General features: G+C 38.4%; 1 protein-coding gene across 1 annotated transcript in view; it reads right to left on the bottom strand.

The window, feature by feature from the left end:
- The window catches only part of KCNIP4 (potassium voltage-gated channel interacting protein 4), a 542,247-nt gene extending 537,298 nt beyond the window's left edge, over nt 1–4,949 (bottom strand). The window contains exon 1 of the mRNA XM_059923268.1: nt 4,812–4,949. Within this exon, the coding sequence (XP_059779251.1) occupies nt 4,812–4,911 (100 nt within the window). The 5' untranslated portion in view covers nt 4,912–4,949. The remainder of the gene's footprint in view (nt 1–4,811) is intronic.
- Nucleotides 4,950–13,965: the final 9,016 nt, after the last annotated feature.

Raw genomic sequence — 13,965 nt, 5'->3', positions numbered from 1 at the left:
ATAGCTCTAAATTTTCTCATCATTAAACTGAGAACAATACTACCTACCTCAGAGGACCAGGGTGAAGATTAAATAAGATATTAGTATACTAATATTAATACTAATTCTATACTATCCTAGAGAACATTTTAATACACAGTTTAATATCATACTGGTGTCTAAAACTTGCCTTGCATATTGGTAACCCTCAATAAAGCAAGATATTAATATTATTTATCATTATTTCATTTTATGGATAAAAAATATGGATTACAGAGGTCAAGTAATAGCCCCAAATCATATGACTATTAAGAGGTGAAACAGTGATTAGAATCCAAGCAAAATAATTCTGGATCCTCTGAATATAATCTCTGACCACACTAAATCCTCTTCTTCCAATAGCCCCTTTGTCGACATTAATGTTTTTGAAATATTAACTATAAAAGACCCCAAAGAAGATCAAACTGTATGAGTATTCCCTTTATTCCACCCTGAGACTGTGTAAAAAATAATTTAAGTTTTCTAATATCTCTACAAACTCTTTTATCTTTCTTAAACATTTCACTTTAGAAAGACTTTCCAGATAGTTGAAATACACATAGCTTTGGCATCCCATTGCATCTGGAGAAGCAGAATTCTAGGAGAATTTTAAAAGGGTCTGCTTTGTAAATTTCAATTAAGCGATCCAAGATAGAAAACATAACCCCCTCCCAGTCGTCTCCAGCCCCTTGGTCCTCATTAAACATCATGGAATGGTCACACAGTCAGTACAGTTTTCCAATTGGCCCAATTTATTGACAGACCCAACACACCCACAATTCTGTCAACAGCACAGGAGAATTAAGAACCAGGGTTCTGAAAATCCATCTTTGAGTATATGGCTAATGCCTTGCTTAGACCTCTTGGGGAAGCTGTATTACAGCATCACAGATATCTGCTAAATAAAGTGAGCTCAGTAAATACAAAAGAAATTCTAATGTGTATTCTACAAAGGGATTAGATTATCAGTTAATTTCTTTTGCCTTTTTATCAAAGAGGATTACCAAAAACAGATTTTTTTTTTCAAGTCACGTGTGTTATTGCATTTTTGTAAAATTTTGCCTTTTATCAAGGTTACTAGTAGGGAGAAGAATGGTTCTTTCTCAATTCAGTAACTACTTCAGCATGATTTAATACATATTTGGATGAAAAGTAGATATTTTCACAGCCCAGTGTTGCATATAGAGATAATGAAATAGCTTTGCCATTAAAATTTTGATTCAATTTCTCCCTGGAATGTGTCAACAGAAAACCACTTTCATTTTTATAGCTGGAAAAGAGGTAATTTACTCTTGTGAGGTTTTAGGAGTGTTCCAAACCAGCATAACCCTGGAGCTTCCTGAACTCCTCACTAAGTAGAGAGAATCTGCGAATTCAAAACTCTGGCATTGTGCATTATCCTCAAAACTTTGCTCAAGTTAAAAATATTATTTGCATGCATACTGACCTGGTATTAATATTTCTTTTCTTAAAAAGAAATATTGAACTTTGAATTGCAAAAAAGAAAAAGAAAGAAAAGAACTGAACTACGAAACATTAATAAATTATACCATGATGTATTTATCTGTTGTTGAAATCCCATGTAAGTTTTGAGAAACTCTATCACATGGATGCCTAAAATAGCAGCCCCAAATGTCAAATTCTAGAGCTACAGGAAAGGACATTTCTCTATTCTCCTGAAATACAATGAAAATCTCCTGAGGTATGATGAATTATCCCACTATGGAAGAGAAGGAAAGATCAGCCTAGTAACAGCACTGCATATCAATCCCAAAGTAGGCCATTGATACCCATTTCATAAAAAAGGATATATGTTATATAAATGATCAAATTTTAATTACCTGAGAGACTCACAGAACTTTTTAAATGGAAACTTCCATGAAGGTTATCAAGTCCAGTTTTCTCATTTTAAACAACGAAAGAGGTAACGTAGCTTACCCAAGGTTAGAAAGCAAGAGAGTGGCAAAGGAGGGTTAAGAGTCTGTACTCTTACTACTCTCTTATTTTCTCATATTAAAGACTGTTACCTGCTAAATGAAACTTTTTTTGTTTATAAATACATGCCATGGATCTATGTGTAGCATTATGTGTTTATGCATATCATGCATAGACTGGAAGAGAAGGACCCAGGACATCCAGGACCCACTCCACAGTCTTCTGCAAAGAATGGAAGCTCAAAGTACTCAAAGATAAGCAAATACAAATACTTCAGATTTTAATGTTACCAATTTATTTTGAAGTACATTTTTTCTATACATACTTAAAGCAAGATAATAACTATATTATGCAAACATAGTATTATACATGCCCTTGAGGACATAATGCATGTTGCATATATAATAATACAAAAAAACTACATTCTGAATGGTGACTACACTATAAAACAGTTATAAGTTTAGATGAAAAGGTTTAATTGTTTAGGGGAAAAAAAACCCTCAAAATCATCCTCATAGGGCTTTAACCTAGGTTCAAATTTTTCTACTTAATACTCAAATTTCTTTACTAGGTCACCTGAGCAGACAGAAATAAGGAAGGTGAAAGAAATCATTATCCTCAACTTAGATATGTAAATGATGGGGGAGGAAGAGAACTCTTATTTGAAAATAAATCTGAATGAAATGAGCACCCGTGTTTGTTTTGAAGAAAGCTTCAGAAAAATCTATGAAGATGCTATTTTGATATTAAATGTTGTTTATACTTTTTGTTCATTAAAACTAGGTTGTAACTTTAAAGTGTGCGCATTCTGATCTATATATTCAAACTATATTCAATGAATTAGAGCTTATCAGTCTGTTTATTTGTTTTATATCTCCAGTAAACAAAGTGTGTGGCCAACTTAAATATTGTTTTGAAGGTTTTCTGACTCTAGCATTGACTTTGGCGATAAGTCTTATACAAACCTCAAAATGGAAAGCACTATTGCTCCCTTTCTCTATCAACTTTTACATATTGAGTGTAATTCCTCCTTAACGTGGTCATTAACATTTTACCATTTCAAAATACTTTCTAAAACCTGGAATTCAGATATGGGTTTATATTGAAGTTTATGAGAAAGCACATTCTCTCCATAGTATTAGTACAATGTTGGCCTGGAAAATACTGATACTGTAAAATATAAAATACAAGCTAGAAACTGTTCATGCAAATTAGTATATTTTGAAATATAATAAAGAATAGGAAAAAATAGTTTCATAAAGGTTAGCAGTCCTTAGAGGAAGGAAACACATGCTATCATTTGGGAGAGTAAATGTTCGTGCTCCTAAAACAAAACCAATACTAGAGGAGGTTTCATCACAAAATGCACAGTAAAATGTCAAAAGAGTTTAAAGAATGACCACAAATCATCCATGAACTCGGGTTAAAAAAAAAAAAAAGTCCCTCAACACAGCTAGAAATACCAACACTACTCCAAGGAACTGTCAGTCTCAGAGAGAATAAAAACCAGGGCATTAAAATGGGAGGTCCCAATCACATTTGCCAGGAAAATAACACACACTAAAGGGCAGAGAAGCCAAACCAAGTTATTGCTTTATCACAACAATGCAAAAGATAAAGTCAATTTTAAAGAGCAATCACTACTTCCAGAATTTAGAATTTTATCCTCTTTTTAGAACTACAAATATTGCCATCAGAAAGGGCTTGCAAAAAGCATTCTGCAAACTTACTTCAAAATTACTTCAACAAGCCCTGCTTTCCACCCTATCCCCCCACACAACCAATTACAAATGTAGGTTTCTATAACCTACATCTGAGTGACACACTTACTGTAATTTGACGTTGGCTATCTGTAAATGCAGCCTTATTTATGTCACATGTGGCAGTCATTCTCCAGTGGACTGAATTAGTTGTGAATGTAAACACATTTATAACATATCTGCATTTTTACTCAAGTTTAAAATTTGAAACAAGAATATCAAAGCATAACTACGTCAAACGTCACCTAGGGATGCTTTTAAAATTGCTCTGACAACTTTACAGAAACAATTACTGGCCATATGCAAAAATACTCTCAAATGTGTTCTGCACAGTAAGAAAATAATAATCTGAATTTACTCAGATTCTCAAAGAAACATCAAATTCAGAAAAAGATACAGGCAAGTACACACCTTATTTTTTAAAGAAAGAGATGATTGTTAAGGAGAATAGGGGAATGAGCATCTGATGAATGTAAACAGCAACACTTGAAAAACAATTGGCTCTTTGGAATCTATGTTAAGATCTGTCATATGAACTGGGGACTCTGCCCCTTAGAATCTCCGTTGGGATGTGAAATAAGTAATGTTATAAATACTTCTTGAGACAACCTTATAAAAAGCTTATCATTCTTAGGCTCCAATCTTAAACCACAAGAAATTATAATCAATGTATAACCATTTCCATTTGATGAATGCATTTACATAGCAATAAACAAGTGGACCTCACAATATATCCAAATAAAATTTGCTGATACAATAAAAGGGGATATTAGATAAAATAATATAACATCAATATGGACTAAATACTCTCAATATAAGCAGACATACCAATTATAAACATTTTAGCTCAGTTTAGGTTCTAACATTTTGATTCAGTGTTTCTCATACTTTTAACATTCTTTTGCTCTGAAAACATTACTGAAACTTACAAAAAGTTTATTTTATTAATCTTTCCTACCCTGAAAAACCCACCTCTCTTTATGTCCACCCCAGAGTAATATTTCTCTGATCTCATTTCAGGTGCCTCTTATACTCGCTTAAGAAATTTTTATTGCAAAACAGAGAATTTTTAGAAGTCACTAAAAAGCACTCCCTTACCTTCTAAACCTGCTTCAATCAGCCCAAACTGTTCCAATAATTTAACAAAAAGCACAATGACGATCAGAACTGCTATCATTTCAAGCCCTTCCAAGTTCATGGTCAGCTAGGTCATGGTCCGACCACAGCTACTGAGAAGTGCTCCTCTGCCTGGCTTTCTTTGTAAAGCCATTAAACTACATTAAGAAGGCTACTGCCAGAGGAGAAGGGGAGGAGGAGAGCTAGAGAGAGAGGGAGAGGGAGAGAGGGAGGGAGAGAGGGAGGGAAAGAGGGAAGGAGGGGGAGAGAGAGAGAGACAGGGAGAGGAGACGACGAGATGGAGAGAGGGCGTGAATGAGAGAAAATGCATTCATCCTGTCTACTGTAGCAGAGGCTAGAAGTGGCAGTCGGATGGAGTCGGGCCTGTCGAATTATCAGCTTCCTCTTTATCACTCTTACACAAAGAGACAGCCACGCATGAAGTAACGCGCAGATCACCCGAAGACCCGGGAGATCACCAGGAAGGTCCGGAGAAAACAGGACGCACGGCAGTGATGGCTCCGCGGCCCCGGGACCAGCGCGCCCGGCGCCGCTGTGGCTTTGTTGGGTTGCTCAGTTGCCTTGGAAACGGAAACTAACCAGAGTCTGGACTCCCGCTGCAGACAGGGACCAGAGCACCGCATCTTGAAATAAGAAGAAAAACCGGAAAATGCTGAGAGGCGAAGTGATAGCTTGGATTCAGCTGCTTCAGAAACCCTGTTTACTAGTCAGGAAAAGCAAAGTGTGTATTTTGTCCCAACCAGCTGAGTGCAGAGAGAAATGCGGCTTAAGGGACTTGTTCAATATTGACTTTCTTTTTTCAATGAGTTGCCTTATCCTGGGGGCTCTGTGTGAGTCACTGTGAACTAATACTCTGGTTTGAGTAGTAACTATCACATCGTTTCAAAGCATGATTACGATAAATTAGTAAGTATTCTTAATGTTTGTAAATCTTAGAGTTGAGCAGTTACCTTATGCATTAGCTCATTGCCATTCAATACACCAAAACATGTACCTATTTTTTTTTTCATTGTGTACCTTCTATGCTTGTTTGTATGTTTTTAATTGATTGGAGTAAATTTGGAGCAAGAGAAAGTTTCAGAAGAAAAAAAAATCAATCAGAAACAAAACTTGTTTAGAGTTTCTGTCTTTAACTTGCACAACCATTTCACGTTTGTGTTTCCTCCATTACTGTACTGATCAAATAGATCAGGCCCACATTCAAATACAGAATTTAAACAAAAAACCAAAAAAAAAACCCAAGAGTTAGAAAGCATCTCAGAAAGCCAATTCAAGTCTCCTATTTTAGAGATGAGAAAACTGAGGAGCAAGGAAGAGGAAGAAACATCAGGCAGAGGCAGGGCAGGGTAGTATGCAGGCATCCTTAACTTCTGGTCAGCTTTTGAAGCAATACAGAGTAATGGTTTGGAGGACGGACTCCAGAGTCTGACTGCCTGGACTCAGGTCTGACCTCTTATTAGCTGTGTGACCTTGGGTAAGTTACTTAACATCTCCATTCCTTAATGTCCTCATCTGTAAAAGGGGGCATGACAGTAGCACTTAGCTCACTGGACTGTTGAGGGGATTAATGAGTAATAGTGTTAGAACAGAGTAAGTGCTCAATCACTACTGGCTCTTGTTTTTATCACAAGTCTCTCCATGCTCTATTCATACCACATAGAGTTGCCAGGGTAATTACTTTGAGATGCAACCCTCATCTTATCGTTCCCTTTATCAGAAACCTTCCATGGCCTACTGAATAAAGTCTAAGATCCTTGGAACAGCATCTTGGTCGCTACATGATCTGGTCCCAGCTTGAGGACTGCACCTCATTGGCCCTACTTCTGTTCATTCACTCTACCTGACAGCTCAGCTTCCTTCCTCCAGACTCATTCTGAGCTTCTCCATCTCTGGGCTTTGTTCAAAAATACTGCATGTATTTGGAAAATCCTTTCCACACTAACTCTGCCTGTTGGGCTCCTAAAACTCTTCCATGAAACTTCTCCAAGCAGAATTGGAAGAAATCTCTCCTTTTTTGTGTTTTTATAGTACTTGTTTTTCTCTTACAGTATTTTATATTATAGCCAATTGGGTGGACATCTTCACAACTTAAGGGTAAGTTTCTAGAGGGCATAAGTCACATCTTCCTTCCCTTTAAGTTCCCCACATGCCTCCATGGAGGGCGTATAGACGTGCGGTATAGATACTTGTTGGATAACAATAGTCACCATTAATTATGTAATTACCACATACCAGATGCTTTACTTACTTTGTTTTTCCCTCTTAGTTACTCTGAAAATAAATATAATTAGATGAGATTTACAGAGAAACACTATACCTCATAGAATTTAAATAACAGGCTCAAGGCCATGCTGCTGTTGAGTGATGGGACCAAGATTCAAACTCTGATTTGTTCAACTCAAAGTCCATTATTTCTTCCCATTATTCCACACAGCTTTAAATGAAATAAAAATCTAAGCATTGGCACAAGTACTTATCAGCCCAGGAATGAAGGTTACACCCCAAATGACCCTCCCAAACTGTTTCATGACATTCTAATTAATCCATTAACCCCCATAACCTTGCAACATGACAAGTTTCCAAACTAGTAGTTAACTGAATTCATGGCTCTTCCTTCCTGCTCATTCACAGGATTATTATTACTTACTTAAACACACATAACCTGTGGTCCCCAGATGGGATTTTTCTATGTTTTTCTACCCCCGGGGAACTCAGTAGAGCCCTTCAATTTGCCCCATAAATAAAATTCAATGACTGAGTTTTTTATGTTCACATTTAAAACTGGTGTCTTGGGGCTTCCCTGGTGGCGCAGTGGTTGAGAATCTGCCTGCCAATGCAGGGGACACGGGTTCGAGCCCTGGTCTGGGAGGATCCCACATGCCGTGGAGCAACTAGGCCCGTGAGCCACAACTACTGAGCCTGCGCATCTGGAGCCTGTGCTCCGCAACAAGAGAGGCCGTGACAGTGAGAGGCCCTCGCACCGCGATGAAGAGTGGCCCCCACTTGCCGCAACTAAAGAAAGCCCTCGCACAGAAACGAAGACCCAACACAGACAAAAATAAATAAATAAAAATTAAAAAAAAACAAACAAAAAAACCTGATGTCTTGGCAATAAAAGCAAAAATAAACAAGTGAGACTACATCGATTTAAAATGCTTCCGCATAGTATAAAGAATCAACAAAATAAAAAGGCAACCTAGAGAATGGGAGAAAATATTTGCAAACCATATATCTAATAAGGGATTAATATCCAAAATATATAAGGAACTCATACAACTCAATAGCAGAAAAAGGCAAACAACTTGATTAAAAAATGTGCAAAATCCTGAATAGACACTCTTCCAAAAAAGACATACCAATGGCCAGCAGGTTGAGAAAAGGTGCTAACATCATTAATCACTAGGGAAATGCAAATCAAAACCTCAATGAGATACCACTTCACACCTGTTAGGATAGCTGTTATCAAAAAGATAAAAGATAAGTATTAGCAAGGATAAGGAGAAAGGGTAATTTTATGCACTGCAAATTAGTACTACCATTGGGAAAACACTATGAAGGTTCTTCAAAAAATTAAAAATAGAATTACCACATAATTCAGAAATCCCCCTTCTGAGTATATATTCGAAGGAAATGAAATCAGTACTTTGAAAAGATTCCTGCACGTTCATTATTCACAATAACCAAAATATGGAAACAAGTATCTGTTGTCACACACACACACACAGAGGACTATTATTCTGCCTTGGAAAAGAAGGTAATCCTGCCATTTGTGACAACACAGATGAAATGGATGAACCTGGAGGACATTATGCTAAGTGAAATAAACCAGACACAAAAAGACAAGTACTGCATGATCTCACTTATTATGTGCGATCTAAAAAATTTGAATTCATAGAAGCTGAGAGTAGAATGGTGGTAACCAGGGGTGGGGAGGTGGGGCAGGTGGGCAGATGTTGGTCAAAGGGTACAAAGTTGTAGTTATGTAGGATGAATAAATTCTAGACATTTAATGTATAGCATGATGACTACAGTTAACAATACCATATTATATACTTGAAATTTGCTAAGAGAGCAGATTTCTGGTGCTGTCATCACAAAAAAAAAGGTAACTATGTAAGGAGATAGATATGTTAATTAGCTTGACTGTAGTAATCATTTCACTATGTATATGTATATCAAAGTATCATATTGTATACCTTAAATATATATAATTTTTATTAAAATAAAATAAAATTGATGCTCGTGGACTGAGAACTGTGTGTAGGCAGTTTGCTGGTGAAAAGCGCCCAAATAAGGATCTTTCCACCCAGTCTGGATGTTACAGTTATGGGTTCCTTTGGAACTGAATTGTTCTTCCCAGTGTCTGTGGGCTTTCCTTTCAGACTGTTTACCTCATAAGCTCAGGCCTTTGCCCTTGCCATTCTCTCTACTGGAATGCTTATTCCCAGATTGTTCCATGAATAAGCGGCTTTATTTAGGTCTTGGCTCTAAAGCCCCATCACAGAGAGGCCCTCGCTAGCTGCACTATGTGGGAGAGCACACCAGCCCTCAGACCCTGGAGTCACTACTCTCTGAACAAGTGTTATTTCCCTCCAAAGCACTGTCACCACTTGATATGTATAGCTGTCTACTTATTTATATAATATCTCTTCCTACTAGAATATAACCTCCTACCTATGAAAGCAGAGATTTTTATCCATCTCGTTCACTGGGATATCCCTGAACTTAGAATAGTGCCTGGCACACAAGAGGCAGTGACTAGCTTTTGAATGAATAATGTAACCGATACATTCGCCTTCCCTAAAAGCCACCTGCTCTCTCACTGATTCCAAGGCCCCACTCTCTGTTATCTAGAGTGCCAAGTCTGCCCGGGGATTCTTGTGAGATTTCTGCACACTCTCTTAGGCTGCTACAACAGCACGGTGCTGCTGGTACCTCTCCTTAAGGTGAGCCATGCACCTGCACATCAAAACGTCTTGGCCATGTTCTTTTCTCAGTGTTTAATGTGAGTAATATCTGTGATTCCTGACAACGTGACCAAGGAAAGCAATACAAGGAAGGCATCAGAGAAGGTGTCCCTGTCCAAAATACCTGAACACCGTTGATACGGAGAGTGAGAAGACCCTGGCATGGCACCCACTCCCATCCTTTGACTGCAGCTGGAAGAACACTGCAGTCTAAATAGGTAAAGTGACTTTGTCAATAACTCTTAGCTTCGATTCATAGCTTGGACTCAAATTAAAGCATTAATCCAATGTTTTTTCTTCCTATAGAGCCTGGCCTTCCCTTTCACAAGAGAAATGCTAGAGTAATCAATAGAAAGAAGGGACCTGGGCACAGACTCCAGAACTTTGACCTCATTCAAGTGACTTCAACTCTCTAAACCTCAGTTTGCTGGTCTTCAAAATGGGGCCAATATACCTCCCTTGGGGGTTTTGTTAGATTAGGTGCGATAATATTTGTAAGTGATAATTAGGCTCATGGAGCACATAACTTGCCAAAACACAGGGCTAAGCACCGTGACTGTCCCACCCTCACAACCACTCTGAAGAAGATAAAGATTTTCATCCTCATCAAACAGATGAAGAAGTGGAGGCTTGGGTGGAGTTGGTACATTGTCCCATGTCCCAAAGCATCAGAGGCCAGTCAAGCTGATAGCTATACACTGACAGTGGCCAGATATACTCTAAGCGCTTGATACATGCTTTCCTTCACTAACTCCACAGGGATAAATAACCAACACTTTATGGTGACTTTTTAAAAGATGGCTTACCCTTTCTGGGTTGATGTGATTTTAGACCCAGGAAAGTTCTGCGCCCCTGCCCTGGGGGTGGTTGGAGGCAGAGGTAGTGGTGAAAGAAAGGGGATGCTGTTAGGATTGTTTACCAAAAGCTTTACATGACATACTCTCAAGAAGCTAATGAGGAGGGTTAGAGGCAGAGTCGGGTATCTGTTTAAAAGAAACATCAACAAAGCAACTTTGGGGAGTTGCTCAGGCTCTGCTCCCACTACAAGGTTTCCTTGGCCTGTCCCCAGAAAAGTGAACACTTAATTAGAGACACTCTTGCACTTCAGAGCCTATCCCTAAAGTACTGTTTTTTCAAAATCACCAGTTACTGGAAGGAATGAACCCATTTCTGCTTCATTTTCAGCAATATGGCTTTTGCAAGGAAAACAAAGTTTCCTTCCAAGATGAGAGATGAGGCTGCCCTTTGATGAACTGAGGCAGGGAACAAAGGGATTCTAGTTATTTGTATCTGTGTCTTTTGATTCCAAGTTGGGGATGATATTAAACGGGGTGGGGTGGAAGAGCTTTCTCCATACCCTAGTCTTAGAGTCTCAATTAGTTAGCCTGGTCAAAAACCAAACTTCATTCCATGTATTTCTGATTATTCATTTATTCACTTGTTAGATTTATGGTCCAGGTACTATACAAGGTGGTATGAGAAATAAAAACCCTATCTTCAGTCTTTGCAAAGCTTAAAATCTATTAAAACAAAATTTAGATGATAGTGCCTAATATTTTTAGGATAATCACTATTTGACAGATTAGTGAACCAAGCACTTTATATGAATTCTTCCACTGCATCCTCACATAAACCCTAGGAGGTAGGTGCCATTATCTCCACTGTGCAGGAGAAACTGAGGAGCAGGGGGCTTAGTAGATTACATCAGGAAATACCCAAGCCCGGATTTAAACCTAGGTGTGACTCCAGAGATCATGATCAGATAGCGTTTTAGATGCACAGCAGCATCTGGTGAAAGCCTTTAAGGAAGTATGGAAAGTACCACGAGAGTGGGAGGTCCCACTTAGACTTGAGTGGGAGGGAGGAGAATGGAGCCAAGATCAAGTTCACTGCATCTGGCTTGTACCATACAAATATTAAGTGGCTTTTTTTTTTTTCATAGCCAAGGGCAGTCTTCATTACAAGACCGGTGGAGAATAACACTAGTCTTACCAGAGAATTCAACCAGAGCCTGGAAAATACTCAAAGCCAGCTAAATCACTTGCCCTGACACTCCCATGAAGTTCCTGGCATCCTTTTCAGGCCGTTTCCCATTGTGACACACAAAATGAGCATCAGTTGCCTGCCTCTTCTAACTCCTTCCTCTCCTTTGGCAGTTACTCAAACCAAGAGATTCCTGGCTAAATCCTATGATTGAGTGAATAGGGAGGATAAATGAACTGAAATAAAATTAAGCAGCAAGGCATCAAATGAGAAATGTATCAATATTAATGTGAAGAAATAATGACCCACATTTATGGAAGTGGCAGGATAACGCAGAAGTTAGGAGCATGCTTGGGTTCAAATCCGCGTTCTGCTACATCAGAGCTTCCTGACTTTGAGCAAAGTTGCTGAGATGATTCATGTAAAGCACTTAGAACAGACTGTCACATTGTAAATGCTCAATGAATGGTAAGTGTTATTGTAATTACTTATTGAGCCCATTGCTATACATCAAGTGCTGTTCTAATTGCTTTATACAAATTATCTCAATAAACCCAAATAGCTGAATTAGTTAAATACTATTATTATTCCCAGACACCATGTGGATAAGAAGGAGTCGGGTATCTTTGGGACTTCTCTCGGGGTCCAGTAGCTAAGACTTCGCCTTCCAATGCAGGGGGTGCTGGTTCGATCCCTGGGCCAGAAGCTGAGATCCCATATGCCTCGCGGCCAAAAAACCAAAACATAAAAGAGAAGCAATATTGTAACAAATTCAGTAAAGGCTTTTAAAATGGTCCACATCAAAAAAAAAAATCTTAAAAAAAAAAAGGAGTAGGGTATCTTCAATTGAGTTGGGATTCTAAAGAAAACACATTGCTCATACCCGCCCATCAGGTTTACCATCATCTTCATCACAAGTGATATGAGGATAATCTATTCATTTATAATGACTTGACTTTTAAATTGCTCTTCTTAAGAAAAATGGAAATCTAGATATCCCTGTTGCAAAGGAAAAAGATGTAAATAGCATTGAAGTAACTTTCCTGGGCCCTGGTTTTTGAGAACATCTTAATCACTTTCCATTCTGGAACACTCCACAGAGTGAACAGGTACAGTGAAGTGTTAGTGTGGCATCAGACTACAGACTCATGTTCAACTGGATTTTCAGAGTCCTGCCATCTGCTAAGGAAATTCATTTTCAAGGACGTATTCCATTGCCCCTTCAGTCTCATCAGCCCCACCTAGGCATCACACTCACATTCCATGACTAGACAATACCCTGGATGGTAAGGGACCAACACTGCACCAGACTTCACCAGGCAACCTTGTCCTCAGGATAAACAGCAAAGGCAGTCTGCTCAGTGGGTGAAGGTAGTTAAACAGAGGAAAAATAGGCATGACTCAGACAAACTTTGAAGCTGTATGTTAGTGCATCTTTACAGGATTGAAGATAAATTGAAAGAACTGTAAAGAGTAGCAATATTATCCAGGACTGGCAAGAGAGAACAGAGAGCTATTATACATATATATTAACTGGCGGTGCTCGAAATGTACAGTGCATCAGAATTACCTTGAGATCTTCTTCAAAGTGAATCCTCAGACCTTCCCCAGAGATTCTGATTTAGTAGGTCTTGGATAGAGCTCATGAATCTCCATTTTTATCAAAGCTTCCAATGATTCTAATGCAGGACTTCTCTGCACCACACCATGAGAAACACTGCATTAATCTGCTTAAACACTCTCACCCAGTAAGTAACACAGCCTCCAGGGAGACATTTCCCCACCTTAATAAAAACTACCTGAGAGTCACACATTTTACAAACTCGACAGGGTTAAGAATAGACAGGGGCTCCAGCAGTTTCTCAAACTTGTCTAGAAAGTCTTTTTTTTTCTACTAGAAGTAAGATAGTTTTAAATCATTTGTGAATAGATACAAGTTTCCATACCATGTTGTCAAAGTAGTTTTTGATGATTCATTCCCAGCATCCATCACAACTTCTTTCACCAAGGAACTTCAGATGCAAACTTAAATGGAGACAAGACTGTAAACCATTCCACGCTTCTCTGCATTGTTACATATCCTAGCTACCATCTTGAATCTACCTCTACAACATCCTCCTTTTAGCTCTAAATGTAATCACTTAAGTGAGGGAGAACACTGATAT

Source organism: Balaenoptera ricei, chromosome 5 (assembly GCF_028023285.1).
Source record: "Balaenoptera ricei isolate mBalRic1 chromosome 5, mBalRic1.hap2, whole genome shotgun sequence".
In the NCBI taxonomy this organism is placed as follows: Eukaryota; Metazoa; Chordata; class Mammalia; order Artiodactyla; family Balaenopteridae; genus Balaenoptera; species Balaenoptera ricei.
The sequence above is the reverse complement of the archived record's forward strand: the minus strand, read 5'-3'. Positions and strand labels throughout refer to the sequence as shown.